This window comes from Myotis nattereri (assembly GCF_964212035.1).
Source record: "Myotis nattereri genome assembly, chromosome: 15".
In the NCBI taxonomy this organism is placed as follows: Eukaryota; Metazoa; Chordata; class Mammalia; order Chiroptera; family Vespertilionidae; genus Myotis; species Myotis nattereri.
The window spans coordinates 45899905-45919109 of NC_138090.1; the positions used below are offsets into that span (position 1 = coordinate 45899905).

The 19205-nt window shown below is 60.0% G+C and overlaps 1 protein-coding gene across 1 annotated transcript; it reads right to left on the bottom strand.

Moving 5' to 3' along the window:
• Positions 1–97: 97 nt before the first annotated feature.
• EXOC3L2 (exocyst complex component 3 like 2) lies at positions 98–18342 on the bottom strand (the record flags this gene model as incomplete). Its single annotated transcript, XM_081108494.1, has 11 exons — positions 98–693; positions 2766–2887; positions 4044–4196; positions 4588–4710; positions 8096–8231; positions 10264–10374; positions 10618–10718; positions 10845–10946; positions 11969–12080; positions 13728–14364; positions 17823–18342. 11 exons carry the CDS (start codon positions 18340–18342, stop codon positions 402–404), a joined length of 2409 nt encoding a protein of 802 aa, XP_080964620.1. The 3' UTR covers positions 98–401.
• Between the last annotated feature and the right edge of the window lie 863 nt (positions 18343–19205).

A 19205-nucleotide genomic window follows, 5' to 3' on the forward strand; every position in this document is an offset into this window, starting at 1 on the left:
TGGACCCTAGCCCAGCCTTGGGCGTGTGAGAAGCCCTTGGCCCCGGGCCCTGCCCTCCAGTCCTTCCTCCCCCACACACTGGGGACTCGGCCCTTCCTTGTGTTAAATAGAAACCTCTTTATTCTAAGTATCGTACATTCCTTAATACATTGGATGGGGGCCAGACCTTGAGGTGAGGGGAAAGGGGGGGCCTGGGATATTTCTGTAGCGCCTTCCAACGCCACCCGCCACCCGCCGGGCTGGGAGCTGGTGCTGCAGCGGCCTCCTGGCCTCGGGGACGTCCTTGCTCCCTCTGACCCCGGTTTCTCTTCTGTACATCCAGGGGCCTGGGGTCCCAGGCAGGGGGACGGTGTGTCAGCAGCAAAGATGGGGCACGGAGGGGGCGGGCGCTGGGAGAAGTCTCAGCGCTGGGCCCAGGCCCAGGTCCGTGATGGAGGTGGAGGCCGAAGCCTGGGCAGACAGGCCAGCCGGGGCCTGGCCAGCCCCAGGCCGGGAAAGCGGCCCAGGAGAGGGAGGCCGAGGCAGAAAGGCGGGCGGGGCACGGGGATGTCTGCGAAGAAGGCACGGTCGCGGGGTGGTGACAGGGCTTCCCCCTCAGACAGTTCCAGGTCCCGGGCCACGGCCAGGATCTCCTGGCGGGCGGCTGCGTTGTGCAGGCCACGGATGTCCAGGAGGGCGGCCACGTGCTTCCGCCTGGGCATAGAGGAAAGGAGGTGCATGGGGTTCTGGGCTCCGGATGCACACCCAGCCCGCCTATGGATACCCCCACCCTGCAACTCACCCGTCCCAGAACCTGCCTTAGCTCTGGAGTTCCTTTCCCCCTTCCAGATCCCTTCCTTTCACCAGCCACCCAACCCCGCCCTTCACAGATCCCCTCTGGCACCGACCCCCAGCCTCTCCCCCCTGTGCCAATCCCCTCCAGAACTTCACTTCAGCCATTTCCAAATCCTCCCATTTCCAACGGATTCCACAGCCCTCGCCGCCAAACCCAGCCTCAGCTGTGATTAAAATACCCTTCAGTCTTCCGCCCCAATTTAGCTCAGGCAGCTCCCAGATTTCCATTCTGGTGCCTCCCGTTTGTTCGGCTCCGGCACCCAGAGCAACAGTGAACCTCTCTTCCATCTCAAACAGCCCCACATCGTAGCTCAGATGTGGCCCAGAAGTGCCCACCCGCCTTCCCATCCCGCCCCTCCCCTGCCCCAAGGCCAGGTCTGGGAGTTTCTCACCACTGCAGCCCTCATCCAAAACTCACCTCAACATCGCTCAACCTGGATCCCACTCTAGAAACATCATTCCCAAATTCTGCCTCGGAACCTCATCCCCTTCACCCCCAATCCATCCCCAAATTCCAGCTCAACCAAAATTCCACTCTGGGACGAAAACTCACTTGGGGGACCTTTATTTCATCTGGAAACATTATACTCCAAACCAACTCTACTCTCTCCCATCCTCGCCCCTGAATCCACACAATGGACCCTTCCCCTTCACCCCACCCACCACTGCATTTCAACTCAAGGCACTGAACCCCACATTCGCTTCCAGAACTTTCATTCCAGACAGCTCTGGGGCCTTCAATCCAGCTCAGCCCACACCGCCCCACACCCCTGGTTCGGAATCGCCGCAGCCCCAAAACACTCATTCAAAACATGGCTGAGGAACCTCCCAGCTCCGGCGGACCCCAAAACACAGCCCCCAAACTCAGCTCCGGCACCGCTCCTCCCAGCCCAGCCTGAGACGTCAGAAGCTGAGCGTCAGATTCAAGTTCAGACAGTCCAACCCAGCAGGCGTGCCGGCTGCCCCAGCCCCTCGGACTCCAGGGCCCTGAGCCTTCCCAGGACACGCGCTCCACACCCACAACCAGAACAGTCCATCCTGTATCAGTTCAGAGTCCTCGTCCCCCCCCCCCCCGCCCCCACCACCAGCCCTCACCCCGGAACCACCCGCAGTGCCTCACTCCCTGGTGGTGTGGGCTCCGGTCTGCGGGCACGGAATGTCTGCCAGCCTGGATAGCACTGTGGTGCCCTGCCACCCCCCACCCCCCCACCCCCGTCTGAATTCACAGGTGGCCGTGAGGTGTGGCGGCGGGTGCACGGGCTCTGGAGACAGCCTGCTGCCTGGGTTCAAGTCTCAGCTTTGCCACTTGCTACTTAGTCTCTGCCCACCTCAGAGTGTGCCAGGCGCTTAGGACAGCGCTGCCCGTTACCTACAGGGCGGTTATGTAAGACGCTGTCCTCGGTGGGGCACAGGGACTCAATAAACAACTGGTATTGTTACTGCTGTCCCCATTGGTGATGGTGATGATGATGATGATGATGATGATGATATGGTTTCACTATTTTCCCCATGGAACAGAGGAGGAAACCAAGGGTCAGAGGACCACAGAGACCGGACACCGTCCACCAGGATCGGAACAGCGCCTGCCGGTGGCAGTGCGTGTGTGCCCTGTGCCCGTGCATGTCCCCGCGTCCCCCGGGCTCCCCTGCTGGGCCGGCCCTTCCTGCCGCCGGCGGCCCGCGCCCCCCTGCCCCGCGCTTCCTGTGCATGCCTGTTTGTTTTCGAGCCCTGGTGGCGGCGGCTGCGGCGGCGGCGGCGGCGGCGGTCGAAGGAGGGAAATCGTATTAATAATGCCCTGGTTCCAGCAGGAAACGGCCGTCAGACACGCTCGCCGCCTCCCTCCCTCAGCCCGGAGGCAGGAAACGCGGGGACGGGCGCCAAGGCCCTCGGGAGACCTCGCCGGGCCGCGGCGCGGGGCTGGGAGCGCTCACCTGATGTCCGGGTAGTCCCGCACCAGCACCCCCACCTCCACCTGGATGCTGGGCGTGTCTTCCAGCTGCAGGACTTCGGCCAAATGGGGCACCACGGCGTCCAGCCACGAGGCCTGCGACTCCTGCGGGGCAAGGTGCAGGCTCAGGCTCCCCCCCCCCTCCCATCCCTCCCCAAACCGCACCCTCCCTAAAGGGCCCCCCCCCCCCCCGCACACACACACACAGCGTCCTCATCTGTAAAACCCGCAGAGGACAGGCTGTTTATCTGGGGCCTTTGGGAATTTGAAGGAATATCCACACTGGAGGCGAGTCCCAGCTTTGCATGAAATTTGGGGCACCCCTCAAACCTAGTCCAAGTGTGCAAACTTGGGGGGAACTGGATGACGTGCCCACGGGATCGCTGTGTGTTCTCAAATTTGCAACAACAATTTTTTTCGTCCCAAGGGCTCCAGACGACAAACTCCTGTTAATGCGGCTGATGGGGCCCCTCGGGTCTGGGCATACAGATATGCGTCGGTGACTTAAAACCCCTGGACTTGCCCCGACCGGTTTGGCTCAGTGGATGGAGCCTCGGCCTGCGGACTCAAGGGTCCCAGGTTCGATTCCGGTCAAGGGCATGTACGTTGGTTGCGGGCACATCCCCAGTAGCGGGTGTGCAGGAGGCAGCTGCAGCTGATCAATGTTTCTCTCTCATCCATGTTTCTAACTCTCTAACCCTCTCCCTTCCTCTCTGTAAAAAATCAATAAAATAGCCCTAGCCAGCGTGGCTCAGTGGATAGAGCGTCAGCCTGCGGACTGAAGGGTCCCAGGTTCAATTCCGGCCAGGGGCACATGCCTGGGACTGAAGGGTCCCAGGTTCAATTCTGGCCAGGGGCACATGCCTGGGTTGCAGGCTCGATCCCCAGTGGGGGGCGAGCAGGAGGCAGCCGATCAATGATTCTCTCTCATCATTGATGTTTCTATCTCTCTCTCCTTCTCCCTTTCTCTCTGAAACCAATAAAGAAATATATTTTAAAAAATCAATAAAATATATTTTTAAAAAAATAAAATAAAACCCCTGGACTCGGCAACGCTAAGATCCTGCGTCTGTTGCACGTGGCTTCTGCCTCGGTGCTCGGCCCGGAGTAACAGCCAGTGCGTGCGGAGGGTCGGCTCTGCGGTTTGGGGAGGGTCGGAGTGTCCCCGGTGGCGGGGCTGGAAGCTGGGTGAAGGCCTTATCCGAAGCCCCCGCCCCGCCGGGGTGGGTGACCCCGGAGCCCGCGCCCCGGCCGCACTGACCAGCCGCCGGAACAGCCGCTGCAGCTGCGCCGCGTCCTCGCGGAGCCTCCCGGCCACGCGGCTGCGGGTGCGCGAGCCGCAGCGCAGGCGCCCGCGGAACAGCGGCCTCACGTACTCGACCAGCGCCCGCCGGTGCAGCTCGGCCACCAGCTCCTGGGGACCCGGAGACGCGAGGGGTGTGAGCCGCCAGGGACCCCGCTCTGCCCGCTCCCCACCCCGAGCACCCGCGGGAACCCCTGCCCTGCCCTGCCCACCTGGCGCCGGGGCCCCTCCCCGCCCCCAGCCCCCGAGGGTGACCCCTGTCCTGCCTGAGGACACCCTCCTCCGCCCCTACCAGCTCGTAGACACCCCCTACCGGCCCCCCAAAGGGTGCCCACCCCGCCTTCGCCCCATTCTCCGGAGCTCCCAGAGGCCCCAACCCAGTCTACGCCCGCCCTACACCGCACACCCGCCACCCCCCCGGGCACGCCTCCCCCCAGAGCGCCACCTAGCTCACCCCGGAAGAACTGCTCCTCCCACCCCGCCCCCGCCACAGCGGGCGCACCTGGTAAGGCTCATCCTGCATCCTGCGCAGGGCCAGGGCCTGCGCGCCCAGCGTGCCCACGATGCCATCCAGGGCCTCCGTGCTGCTCAGCCACTTCCTGCGCATCAGCTTGCTGAAGTGTGGCTGGGGGGGGGGGGCAAGAGTGGAGGGAGGGTCATACGCCCCTCCTGCCACCCCCTTTCTTCAGGGAGTATTCCGACACAGGTTCCTAAAGGCTGCCCAGTGCCGGGGCCCGGGGCCACAGCCCTGCCTTCCTGGGGTCAGAGTCCAGGGAGGGGGACAGACACTGTCCCCGGACCGTGATGACCCAGAGTGTGCAGGGCCGAGACCGGGAGCCCAGGCAGGGGTTTAGGAAGCTCAGGAGTCAGCAGAGAATCAAGGAGGGCTTCTTGGAGGAGGAGACATCAGCGCCGAGGCCCTGATGATGGTCACTGTTAGCCAGATGGCAGAGGGAATGGCCCAACCAGAGGGAAGTGTGAAGACGGTTCAGATTTCAGACGGGCTTGCGGGTCAGAGGACTAGAAAGCAGATCCGGGTGGGACTGGCAAGACCAGCTATGTAATTCTCAGGGCCCAGTGCAAATGAAATGGGAGACCCTTATTCAAGACTTACTAAGAACTTCAAGACAGAGACAGCAGAGAATGACACCACGCTCAGGCCCTTGTAAGCAGTGGGGTCCTGTGTGACCGCTCAGCTCACAGGGCCACCACTGGTGGTAGGACAGGGGGCCAGGGGGCGGGGCAGAGCACACAGGGCCTCCTCCGCTCTGTGAGAAACCCCAGCTTTCTCCTGGGGGCACCGGGGAGCCATAGCAGGTTCTGAGCAGAAGGGGGAGAGGGCCAGGTTTGTGTTTTGCCGGGATTGATAGGAGGGAACAAGATTGAGGCAGAAATCTGGGGGGAGGCTGGAAGGAGGAAAGGGGGGGTGACAGGAGGAACGTAAGGTGGTATGAGCACACGATTCAGTGAATGACCATGTTGTGGCGGGGGGGGGGGGGGCTTCTGGGTGAGACCCAGGAGATGGGGGTGAGTGTCCACGTGGGTCTGAAGCAGGTCCCTATCCCACTCGGCCCTGCACCCCCTTTCTGCTCTCTCATCCTGACAGCAGCCCAGTTTTCTGAACCTCCAGAAATGGGGCCCGTGGGCTTTTGTTGAAAAGCTGGTGTGAAAGGTACATGTCACTATTGCTACGAAGTCTGTACATTTATGAAAATAACGATGGCCAATTCCATGGGCCGGACCCAAGCCAAGCACTGGTGGCCACAGTCCCATTGCTTCCTCGCAGCCCCTGGGAAGCCTGGAACTCCTGTCCCTCTGTCTAAACAGCGGCCCTGAGAGGACCAGCAATTTAGCCAAGGCCCCCCTGCCTGCAAGCGAGTAGCGGGGCCTGGAGCAAAGACTATATCCTCTTCCCAGCATCCCCACACGCACTTCCATCCACATACTTATTCATTTAGTCACTCAGCAAACCCTCTCTGAGCCTTCCTGTGGGCCCAGCCCTGGGTGGATCACTGGGGACATAGAGCAGAAGGAGACAAACAAACACTTGATCATCATAAGCAGGTCCAAGCGGGGTGGCAGCGGATGACATGAGGAGTTATTGTTCTTTGTGTCGGGGATAAGCTTGGTTCTGTGGTTCTGTTTGTTTAGCGAGGACGCCTTATCTCCTGGAGATGCAGCTGCGGGGCTGATGGATGATGACAGATGTCAAGGGTCTGCGGGAAAAGGAGCCACGGCAGGAGGAGGCGGGGAGATAAACAAGCCTGGCCCCGGGCTGACTTGCTGGAGCTGGGAGATGGGTCCGCAGAAGGTCATTCTGTCATTCTGCCTAGTTTTGTGTATGTTTGAAATTTTCCGTAATAAGCAGTTATTTGAGAAACATTCCAACAAATCCTCGCTCTTGAGAAACTAGCATTCCAGTGGGAAGAGACAGATTAAAAAAAAAAAAATACAGCATGGTAGGTGGCCGTAGGTGCTTTGGTGACCAATAGAGCAAGAGTGAGGAAGGGAGCCCTAGCCGGTTTGGCTCAGTGGATAGAGCGTCGGCCTGCGGACTGAAGGGTCCCGGGTTCGATTCTGGTCAAGGGCATGGATCTCGGTTGCAGGCTTCTCTCGATCCCAGGCCCTGGTCAGGGTGCGTGCAGGAGGGAACCAACCGATGTGTTCCTCTCACATTGATATTTTTCTCTGTCTTTCTCTCTCTCTTCCACTCTCTCTAAGATCAATGGAAAAATATCCTTAGGTGAGGATTTAAAAATAATAAAAATAAATAAATAAAAGAAATTTTTAAAAAAAGAAGTGAGGAAAGGATTTTATTTTATTTTTATTTATTGAGTTGAGAGAGAGAGAGAGAGAGATGTTGTTCCACTGATTTATACACTGATTGGTTGATTCTTGTATGTACCCTGACCAGGCATTGAACCTTGGCGTATTGGGATGACGCGTCAACCAGCTGGGCTACCCACTAAACTACCCAGCCAGGTTGGGAGTCTGTTTTAAACAGGACAGTCAAGGGAGGTCTCCCTGAGAAGGTGACATCTGAGTCAAGCTGTCAAAAGAGGTGAGAGAGGGAGCTATGTGGCCACCGGAGGGAAGAGGGGGCCAGCAAAGGGAGCGGGCAGTGCACAGGCCTGTCTGTGCGGGAGCAGCAGCGGGTGGTGTGGCTAGAGTGGAGTCAGGGGGAGCGCAGGGCAGGTGAGATCAGGGAGGGAAGGGAGAGACCGTGCAGGGCTTGGCGGCCAGGGCAAGGACTCCGGCTTTGGTCCTGCGTGAGCTGGGAGCTCTGGGGGCTTCTGAACAGAGGAGGGACATGCTCATCAGACGGAACAGGCATTGCCATCATGCGCCTCCACCACATGCCTCAGTCTCATCCCACCAGCCTCCCCACATACGCTCACCCACCTCTGAACCCAGCCCCCTCTGCACAGGAGCCCAGACAAGGGGCTCTAGGGTCTAGGGCAGGCTGGGCAGGCATGTAGGGGACCTGGGGGGGGAGGGGCTCCACCCAACCCCCAAGGCCCCTCCTGCTGGTCTTTTGTTTGTTAATCCTCACTTGAGGATATTTTTCCATTGATTTTTAGAGATAGTGGAAGGGAGGGGGAGGGAGGGGGAGAGAGAGAGAGAGAGAGAGAGAGAGAGAGAGAGAGAGAGAGAGAGAGAGACATCGATTGGTTACCTCCCACACATGCCCGGCCAGGGCAGGGATTGAGCCTGCAACCAAGGCAGTGACCTTGACCAGAATGGAACCTGGGCCCCTTCGTTCCGCAGGTCAAACGCTCTACCCACTGAGCCAAACCGGCGAGGGCTCTCTGTTCTCATCTTAAACATATCCTCCCACCTCTTCCTTCCTGTATCCCCTCTGTCCCCCAAATGGCCCAGACATGGCCATCACCCCCACCCCTCCCCCGCCTGCTTCCCAAACACTGAGTCATGGGCTGAAAGGAACCGGGGATGAGGGAGTGTGCTCCCCTGTCCGGCCAGGGCCCCACCCAGCCCTCCGCCTGGCTCACCTGCAGCTCCTGGAACAGGAGGTCGGCCAGCACCCGGTGGCAGAGCCGGGTCACGCGGTCCAGAGCGCTGGCTGCGGCTTCCCGGGCAGGCTCACTTTCAGGGGGCCCCACCCGGGCCAGGCGCTCCGCCAGAGCCCTGTGGGGATCAGTGAAGCCAACGGTCAGGAGCCCCAACGTTCAGCCCAACTGCCTGGACCCGTCTCCCTCCTTAAATGGACCTTATTTTGTGGGACACAGGTGCTGCGGAGAGTCAGGGGCTCTGGGGAAGGCCTGGGGGCTGGGAGATAGTAGGGGCTATCTGGGAGGCTGGGGAACTGGGGGGCTCTGTGGAAAGAATGGGGGCCCAGGGGGTGTTGTGGGAGGAAAGGAGTCTCTCTGGGTCTGTTCCTCTCGGTGAGAGTGGGGAGGGCTCCATTCTCAAAGCTTGTGATGCTAAACATCTATGGTTCTCAAATTCCACCCTTCTCACTTTTTTTAAAATTTACTTTTTTATTGATTTCAGAGAGGGAGCGAGAGAGAGAGAGAGAGAGAGAGAGAGAGAGAGAGAGAGAGAGAGAAACATCGATGAATCATAGATCTGCTGCGTCCTGCACACCCCCTACTGGGGATCGAGCCCACCACCGGGGCATGTGCCCTTGACGGGAATCGAACCAGGGACCCTTCAGTCCGCAGGCCAACGCTCTATCCACTGAGCCAAACTGGCTAGGGCTCACTTTCTGACAGCGTAGCAGCCTATGACCCTCCAAAGCCGAGAGGCGGCCTGAGGGCAGTTTGGCACTCTCTGCCCAAACCCCAGTGCATCCTTGAGTCCCTGTGCTCATAGGAGTTGTCAGATGTGCCAGGTGTTTCTCTGCAAAAGAGTGGGGCCAGCCCTGGCCGGGTGGCTCCGTTGGTTGGGGCGTCGTCCATACCAAAAGGTGGCGGGTTCGATTCCTGGTCAGGACACATACCCAGGTTTCGGGTCTGATCCTCCTCTCCGCCCCCCCTAATCAGGATGCACGCGGGAGGCAACTGATGTTTCTCTCTCTCTCCCTTCCTCTCTCTGAAATGAAAAAAAAAGAGTGGAGCCGCCGAAACCGGTTTGGCTCAGTGGATAGAGCGTCGGCCTGCGGACTGAAAGGTCCCAGGTTCGATTCCGGTCAAGGGCATGTACCTGGGTTGCGGGCACATCCCCAGTGGGAGATGTGCAGGAGGCAGCTGGTCAATGTTTCTCTCTCATCGATGTTTCTAACTCTCTATCTCTCTCCCTTCCTCTCTGTGAAAAATCAATAAAATATATTAAAAAAAAAAATAAGAGTGGAGCCAACTATCCCCGCAGTGGGGACAGATCAAATAAAGGCGGGCACCCCCAAGAAGCGGGGTACAGTTCAGGTCTGAACAGGCATGTGGGAACTCTTTGTGAGCAAACAGAAAGATCTCCAAGCTGTTAAAGGGGCAGGGTGTGTTTTCTATACGACCATTTACATGGTCTTAAAGCAGCGGTTCTCAGCCCGTGGGTCGCGACCCCTTTGGCGGTCGAACGACCCTTTCACAGGGGTCGCCGAAGACCATCCTGCATATCAGATATTGACATGACGATTCAAAACAGTAGCAACATGACAGTGATGAAGCAGCAACGAAAATAATTTCATGGTTGGGTCACAACACGAGGAGCTGTATGTAAAGGGCCAGAAGGTTGAGAACCACTGTAAAGGAAAAGGAATAGGTATGCATATATTTAAATATATTTGCATGTATACGGAAGGAGATGTGCATATGCATATACGCATATGTATGACGTGTATACAGTATATATGCACATACACATTAATTTATATCTGTTCACTGGTAAATATATGAACTATCTCTGCAAAGATATGGAGACACTAGCAATAACTGGTTGCCTCTAAGTGGGGGCGGGGGGAGAATGCGGTGGGCATAAGGATTTTCCCTGTTTTAGGTTAATGAAGAAGGGAAGTACGAGAAGAAGGTAAACAAAAGCCTGGAATTCTTAGAGCGGGTTCTGGAATCCCAACACTGCAGGGTTGATGACGCCTAACCCTGCACTTCCAGGAGTCCCAGGGTTTATGTTTCTAGGGCCCATGCCCCTGCCTCTCCAGGATCTGGGCACGCAGTGCAGCTCGTCCCCCGGGAATGGCCTCTTCCCCGCACACTGTGGGCGCTCTCACCTCAGGGGGGGCCCGCAGTTGACCAGGGAGATGGTCCTGCTGATATAGGTCTCGGGTGGCAGCTCCCGGACTCCTGGGCTCTCATGGAACCGCTCCACGCGCTGCTGGAAGCTGGGGGGCGGGGGGGGGGGGCGGACAGGAAGAGAGGGGCGGGGGCCAGATGACAGATGACAGATGGAACACTGCTGGATTAGGGTCCCTTGTGGGCACTGAGCCCAGCAAAGCCTGTGGTCCCCACTGAGGCACCCCTGCCCATCCTGCCTGGTTCTTCCCTTTCATCTCTCCCCTCCCTCTGTTGCATCCCGGACTCTGATGCACCCCCCCAAACTGCGCCCTGCCCCCAGCCCCCCATACCTCTGCAGGAACTCTGCCAGCCCCCCGAGGCAGCAGTGGGCCATCCGCTCCCCGAACTCCTGGCTGATGCGGGGCGCCCGCTCTGTGTGCTCCTCCAGCAGCTGCAAGGTGCGGGGGGGGGGGGGGGGGGAGCGGGGCGGGGGGTGAGGAGGGGTGAGGAGGGGGCGAGGCCCCGCTTTCCCACCCGGCACTGCCCAGCTGGTTCTCTTTCCCTTCCCCGCCCCTACCTCACACACGTCCTGGGCCAGGGTGCTGGGCAGGTCCTCTGGGCTCCCCCAGTGCTCCTCGTCCTCCTGCAGCGCCCGGAGCAGGGCTGCCCGCGTCTGGGCCTTTGTGGGGAGGTGGGGGAGGCAGAGTCAGGGGTGCCTCGGAGCCCCTCCCTCCATGATCCCCGCACCTTGGCCCCGAGCAGGTCTGGATTCCACCAGGGAGCTCCTCAAAGTTACGCGGGAGGAAGCTGGACCACAAAACCTCCCGCCCTTCCCACTGCTCAGCCCACGCGGTGGAGCTTGCTGCTAAGAGCTGGTTTTAAGCTTCTTCTGTCTACTCACTACGCAGAGCAGCGGTCGCCAGCCGGGGCCCGCGGGCCACTGGTGGTCCGTGAGGTCCGAAAGCTTGGCGACCGCTGAGCCAGCGGGTTTAAGAGTCAACTCTCACTATTTCATGGCCCTAAGGCTCTGCTCTCAGGTTTGACAAAAAAAAAAAAAAAAAAATCATTCAAGATTGTCAGATTCTGGAATTCAAAAATTCCCAGGCTCTGTGATTCTAAGGTTGACCCATCTCTGATTCTCTGGTCCAACGCTGACCTTCAACTCAGGGGCTCTGACAATCTAGACATGTTCAAGCCTAAGGGTCTCCCCGCTCCAGTTGCAAAGACTCTGATTTTTGTGGCCGAGGCAGGATCTCCATTCAGGTAGGAAACCCCCCGAGGCCACCTGCTCCGTGGGGTCCGGCCCAGCCACTTATAAACCAGGTTCACTATCCATCCTGCTGGGACGGATGGACAGACGGACGGACGGACAGACGGACACAAAAGGCGCCCCCGCGTCTCCTTCTGTGAGTCTTTGGCTCCGTGAGTGGAGGCTTGATGTCTGACTTCCTCTCACTCTGAGATTTGCATGTCTGAACGCATTGAACCATCACTGGGTCTCTAGGCCCAGCTGGGTGCAACACTGAACCTAAGACAGCTGTGATCCGTGTGGATGTGCATGTCCATGTCCTTTGGACAGAGTTCAGAGCCCGCAAAGGGAAAAGGGAGATGGAAATACCAAAAGGGGGAGAGGAGAGGCCCCAGGCCCAGTGCGAGCCCTCCCTCCCGGCAGAGTGCCCCCTCTCCTGAATCCCCCCATACCTTAACATCTGTGACACATTCATCCTCCAAGCCCCGAACGGTGCCAGGCGACAGGAGGGGCCCCAGCTCCCCGTTCTCCAGGGCGACCATGTCCACCAGCCCCAACACTTCTCTGAGGAGGGGGAGTAAGAGATGGGGGGGGGTTGTGAGGGGGAGCAGAGCAGCTAACCCTGTCCCCCCCTCTCCCTTCCTCGCTTGGGGCCAGCTTTGCTCTTCCCTCAGAGGAAGTCTCTGCAACATGACTCCCCTGGGCCCAGCTCTCTGAGTCAGCTCCCTGATGGATGGTGTCTGGGCAAGACATAGGAGTCAAGTCCAAGTTTGACCACCTGGCACGCAGGGTCTCATGATGGTCACTTCGCCAGACGGAAGCTCCCTTGTCCCGCACGGCCTCTCCAGTCCAGCCCTCGCTCCAGGCCTGTGCAATCCCATCCCTCTGCCCACTGCTCACCCCCCCCCGACCCGCATTCACCAGGCTTTTGCTCAAGGCATCTTCCCAGGCAGAAGCACCATCTCCCTACAGATGGGACTTAACTCGGGTCTCACCATTCCAGGAAGCTTTCCAGACCCTCCCCTGCCTCCATCTCTCATGGAAGGTGTGAGAGTGTCATTAGCACACACTCCCAAGGGGGCCAGGGGGCCACGTGAGCAGCTCTTGCCTCCCATTCTTCTAGGGGCGGCACCCTGATTTTGCTGGAGGACGCACCCAGCCCTTCACGCTCGCCTGTGGTTTGGCTGTGGCCCACTCCCTTTTTCCCGGAGTGGGGAGGTGACCCAGGCATGGCTAACGGCCGTATTCCACCCCCCAGCCGCCAGAACGGCTGTGCTTCAGATGCACAGGCTTGATAGGTATACGATTCTAGGACCAGGAGGGCCAATGGTGCTACTTTCTAGATCAGCGGTTCTCAACCTGTGGGTCGCGACCCTTTCACAGGGGTCGCCTAAGACCATCGGAAAACACATATATAATTACATGTTGTTTTTGTGATTAATCACTATGCTTTCATTATGTTCACTTTGTAACAGTGAAAATACAGCCTGCATATCAGGTATTTACATGACGATTCATAACAGCAGCAAAATTACAGTGATGAAGTAGCAACGAAAATACTGTTATGGTTGGGGGTCACCACAACATGAGGAACTGTACTGAAGGGTCGCGGCATTGGGAAGGTTGAGAACCGCTGTTCTAGATGCTAAAGTTACAGAACTCAGGGGGCCAACAGCGCCGCAGTCCTCAGGCTGAGGGCTCAACAGGCTGGTGATTCTCGGATCAAAGCGGGGAGGAGGCTAAGGTGACGGGTTCCAAGGCTCATTGATACTAAGACTCCAGGTCCGAAGCCTCATCAGTCCCAACGTTCTAAGGTTGGAAGAGCCAGCGGTGCTAAAGCGCTGGGAGCCCACCGGGTTCTAGAATTCAAAGGGCCAACAGAGCCAAGACTTGGAGACAAGAAGGGCCAGCGGAGCTTTGGTTCCGGGCGGGAAGGGCCCACGTGCCGAGGTTCTAGAATCGGGAGGATCGCCGTTCTAACGCTCCCGCCCCGGAGGAGCAGACGCGCTGAGATTCTAGGTTGTCAATGTCACCAGGGACGAAGCCTGGAGGCGCCAGGGGGTTAGGTTGCAGAATGGAAGGGTCGGCTGTACTAGGTTCGCGGGAACCGAAGAGGCGGGGCGGGGCGGGGCGGGGCGGGGCGGGGCGGGGCGGGGCTGGAGGTGGGCGGCCCTACAACCCCCGGGAGGACTGTGTCTGGTCCCCGCTCACCTGGGGTACACCTGGTGGTGCCAATGCAGCAGCGCGTAGCGGTCGGCGAGCGGCAGCCTCCGGCGGGCGGCGGCGCCCAGCCACTCGGCCAGCGCGCTGTGGTAGCCGCGCAGGTAGACCCCGAAGGCGCCCAGGCCGGCGGGGTAGGCGGGCGCCAGGCGGCCCCGCACCACGCCCATGTCCTCCAGCAGCCGCGCCCGCAGCGCCTCCAGCTGCGCGGCCAGGCCCCCGGGCGCCCCCGGGGCCGCCGCCTCCAGGCGCTCCCGCGCCGCGCGCGCCACCGCTTCGGCCCAGCGGGCGCGCAGCCTGCGGGCGGCCCCGGGCCCCCGGCGCCCGTCGGCCGCCTCCTCCTGCACCAGCACCTGGCCCAGCTGCGCCACGGCGCCCGCCCCGGCGCCCACGCCCGGCCCGGGGCCCGCCAGCGTCTCGCGCACCAGCGCCCACAGCTCGCGCTGCAGCGCCTCGTACAGCAGCGCCACGTCCCGCGCCCGGCGGCCGCCGCCGCCGCCTGCGCCCTCGAGCTTGGGCGGCCCGGGCGCGCCCCCCGACGACGCCAGCTCCTCGGCTTCCAGCTCCAAGATGTGCTCGTCGGCCCGCGCGAGCTCGCGCTGCTGGATCAGGCTCAGGATTTCCAGCACTGTGGGTGCAAAGCGGAGTCGGGGTCGGAAACTGGGAGAGCGGGGCGGGGCGGGGGTGGGGGGCGGGGGGAGGTAAGGTGTGGAGTCTGGGGCGGTTCAGGAGAAGGGGGAGGAGACATGGGGTCCGAAGCGGGGTTGGGGGCAGGAGGAAGGAGGGGGTGGAAGAGGACATTGAGGGCAGGTGAGGGAGGATGGAAGAGGCAGGACAGAAGTGGAGGAGGGGGTCCAGGGAGGAGGCAGAGGAGACTGGAGAGGAGGAGGCCAAGAGAGGGGAGGCCCTAGCCGGTTTGGCTCAGTGGATAGAGCATCGGCCTGCGGACTGAAGGATCCCAGGCTAGATTCTGGTCAAGGGCACATGCCCAGGTTTCGGGCTCAATCCCCAGTGGGAGACTCGTAGGAGGCATCCGATCAGTGGTTCTCATCATGGATGTTTCTATCTGTCCCTTTCCCTTCCTCTCTGAAATCAATAAAAACATTTAAAAAAAAAAAGAGGGTGGGAGAAGTGAAAAGGGAGGAGGGGCTGGGGCGGGGGACATGGAGGAGAGGGGATGGAGGAAGGGGCGTGGAAGACGGCCAGGACCAGGGGAGGAGACAGGAGAGGTTAGGGAAGGGAAGAGGGTTTGGCGATGGAAGTGTCTGACTATGGGAAGTAGGTTAAAGGACTAGATAGAGGATGTCAACCTAGTAAGAGGGTTGGAGCGGGGAGTCAGAGGAAGTGGGTGAGAAGGGGCTGAGGAGGAGGGAGAGGGTTAGGGCATGAGGTGAGGGGTCGAAGCAAGGGAGCGGGTATCGGGGAATGAGTAGATCTGGCGAGTTGAGGGGCGAGGGTAGGAAAAGGGCATCAGGGTCAGAGAAAGGGGCCAGAGGACGTGGCAGGGCCAAGGGAGAGGGACAGGGATGGAGACGGCCGGGGACCAGCCGCAGGTGGAGGCTTGGGCAGGGGGGAGGGTAGCCAGGCCAGAGGTGGGTCTTTTGGGGGTGGGGACAGCTGTGGGGTGATCTGGCACCCTGAGGAGTTCAGCGGGGGGCCCCCCCCCGGAGGGGGTCATGGGACTGGGAGGCCTTTGAATGAAGGCAGAGGGAGGGTCCCAGTGGCCCAGGGTTACCCCCGACACCTCCACCCCCCTCCACTTCCTCCCTGGCAGAGAAACTATTTCCTGTCCAGCGCTATTTCTGCCCATCCGTTTCCAGAAGGCGGGGGCTCCAGTCACCCCCTTCTCACCTCCCTGCAGTGCCCTCCCAGTCCCCAGGGAGCAGGGGCTGAAATAGCCGCTGGCCAGGATGTGGAGGGCATCAGAGGACTCGAAAAGGGCTGCCCATGGGGGGCGGGGGCTGGGAGTTAGGACGGGGGCGGGGAGGTAGAGGATGTCGAGACAGGGTTGGGTGGGGCTAATGAAGGTGGGGATTGGGGCAGGGCTGGGGATTCGGATGGAGGTGAGGATGGGGACGAAGATGGGAGCTGGGATGAGGGTGTTTAGGGTTAGTGTGGGGTTGGGCTGAAATCGGTGGAGGGGGATGGGAAAGGGATGGAGAATGACATCTGGGGTTTGGGGGAGGGATGGGGCTGGAGATGTGGGTGGAGTGATTTTGGTGAGAGCTGAGGCTGGGAAGAAGGTAGGGGTGGGTATGAGTTTGAAGAGGTGGAGAACGGGTGAAGTGGAACGTGGAGGTTGGGGGGGTAGGACTAGGACCCAGTGTAGGGGTGGAGATGGGGTTTAAAACAAAGGAGGAGGCCGAGTTTGGGGTTGAGGTTGAAATGGGGGCCGAGGGGGACGAGGACTGAATGAGGAAGTTGGGGAGGGGAATGGGGTGGACGGTGGGTGCGGAGCTGGACCTGGGGTTGGGGGTTAGGAGTAGATGAAGAGGGGAAAGGGTTGGAGTTGTACTTGGGGGTGGGATTAGCATAGAGAAAAGGGTCGAGGGATGGGACCGGACCAGTTGGCGGTGGCCATGGTGTCGGGCAGAGCGATGAGGTTGATAATGGCATTTGGAGAAAGGGATAGGGTTGGGGATACGCGTGAGATATGCCTCAAGGTGGAGGTTGCTGCTGAGGTTGGACTAAACATGGGATAGAAACCAAAATGGCATTAAGGAAGACACGAGCTTGGGGCAGGAGTGGGGTTGAGGATACAGACGGCGGTGTTATGAGTTGAATTGTTCCCCCCCCCAAAAAAAAAAACAACCCAACAACAACAACCATGTGAAGTCTTAACCCCCAGGACCTCAGAATGGAACCTTATTTGGAAATAGGCTCTTTACAGAGGCAATCAAGTTAAAATGAGGTCACAGGGGGATCCTGATCCAATCCGATGGGTGTTCCTATAACAAGGGGAGACTTGCCCTGACCGGTTTGGCTCAGTGGATAGAGCGTTGGCCTGTGGACTGAAGGGTCCCAGGTTCGATTCCGGTCAAGGGCATGTACCTTGGTTGCAGGCACATCCCTAGTGGGGGGTGTGCAGGAGGCAGCTGATGGATGCTTCTAACTCTCTATCCCTCTCCCTTCCTCTCTGTAAAAAATCAATAAAAATAGATTTAAAAAAAAAAACAAAACAAAACACGAAATTCTAAAAAACAAAACAAAACAAGGGGAGACGAGCACCAAGATAGACGTGCGCCGAAGGAAGGTGATCTGAGGAGTCACGAAGAGGAGGCATGTGAAGTTAGGGGGCTGGAGTGATGCAGCCACAAGCCCAAGAGACACCAAAGATTGTCGGCAAAGCGCCAGAAGCTGGAAGAGGCCAGGGAGGAGCCTCCAGGGAGGATTCGGCTACAGGTCTCGGAGGGCGTGGCCCTGCCAGCACCATGACTTTGGACTTCTAACCTGCAGGCTGTGAGAGAAAACGGCTCTATAGCTTTAAGACCCATAGTTCGGGGGAGCTAACACAGCGGGTGGGAGATTTGGGGTGATGTAGTCAGGAGATAAAGGTAGACGTTGGCATGGACCTGAGTTAAAAACGAAGCTTGGACATGGGTTGAGGTGGGGATGAAGTTGAGGGTCAAGGCTGGGGCCACTGAGGTCGGAGTGGGAGGGAAGAGGAGAAGGGGTTGAGGATGAAGGAGGGGGTTGAGGTGGGGGTGGGGTCTGGGGCAGGGGCTGGGCACAGGGTGGAGTTTGGAGGTGAGGGAGGGGCATGAGGTCAAGGTCGAGTGTGGATACTTTGAAAGGAGATGGGACTGAGGTTGAAGTTAAGGGCACTGAGAGAGGGTTGAACTTGGGGGCAGGGAGGGGGTTGGACGAGGTGGGATGAAAGCAGGTGATTCCCTTGCTGCTGGACACGGGGTCAGGCTGAAGGTGGCAGGTGGAGGGAGGGACAGACGGATGGGCGTGGCGATGGGTGGAACGTGGAGCTTGGTGATGGGATCAGGACTGCAGGGACCCGCTGGCCTCGCCCATGGAGGCGGGCAGGGCCGGGCGGAAATGGGCATGGTGACCCCCCAGGCCTGGGTCAGGACTCACCTGACAACGGCTCCTTCATCTTTGGGGGCTCCCGGGCCTTGGGCGGGGGCTCAGGAGCCGCCTCGCCTGCAGGCACCACCCTCTCGGCCAGGGAGGCGCGCCGGGGTTTGGGCCCGCGCCCCAGCCTCAGGAAGGCCAGCCTCCGGGCCGCCTCCCCCGTCTCCTCATCCCCCTGGGCGCGGGTCCCCTGCAGCCTGGCCAGGAGGCCGAAGTCCGCCGAGCTCCTGCGTGTGCCTGGCATCAGCACTCGGCCCAGGAAGGAGCGGGGCTGCCCGTCGCCAGGGCTGCCCGCCCGCCGGCCAGGGGTCCAGGCCAGGCGGAAGGGAGCCAGGCCCGCCAGCTTCTCCAGCGTGGGGCGGCGGCCACAGGACGTCCCGTTGGGCAGGGTCCCCAGCCGCCCAGGCTCCTCCTCTTCCAGCCCGGGAACGTCCTCAAAGGGGTTCCTCGAGGACCTCTGGGGCAGGGTTCCTGCCCGGGGCACCTTGGCATCTGCCACCCGGAGGCTCTTCAGGATGGGCATTTTGCCAGGCGGGGGACCTGGGGGGGAAATAATGGGCCGTTAATATGCTGATGACAACCCTGGCTGGTTTGGCTCAGTGGCTAGAGCGTCCGCCTCCAGACTGGAGGGTCCCGGGTTCGATTCCGGACAAGGGCACATGCCCAGGATGCCAGCTCGACCCCCTGTGGGGGGTGTGCAGGAGGCAGCCGATCCACGATTCTCTCTCATCATTGATGTTTCTATCTCTCTCCTCCTTCCTCTCTGAAATCAATAAAAAATAAAAGTATGTTGATGACAGTCCTTCTGCGTCCCCAGCACTTCCGGGCTGAGCACACACGGATGCCTTGAGTCCTCACCATCCCATGAGACGAGCACTGTTACTGGGCCCGTTTTGCAGACAAGGACACAGGCTCAGAAGGGCAAAGGCCCTCGCCTAACGCCCCTCAGTGATTCAGGGGCAAAGGCAGGACTCGCGCCCAGACCTGTGTGACCCGGGGCCTGGGCTCCCCCAGGGCATCGGCTCGCAGGCCCTCCCCCCACCTTACTCGCCCCGCGTGAGTGGTTGTCATCCCAGTTCACCCGCACGCACCCACCGTGAAGGAACAGGCTCAGAGAGGGGAAGGGCGCCTCTCAAGGTGGCACAGCAGCAAAGGGCAGATGGCTTGGGACCCAGGCCCCCCCCCACACCCCCCCTGCCGCCCCGTTATCCGGGTCACACACCTGTGCACCTGCCTCATCTCCCCTGTCCAGTCAGTACTCGTCACCTCTACCCCCTTCATTCCCTCAGCAACACTTCCTGGGAAGTGTCCACAGGAGGCGAGTCCACAGAGGCAGGGAGATGAGTGGTTGCCAGGGGCTGGGAGTCACTGTTTAATGGATACAGA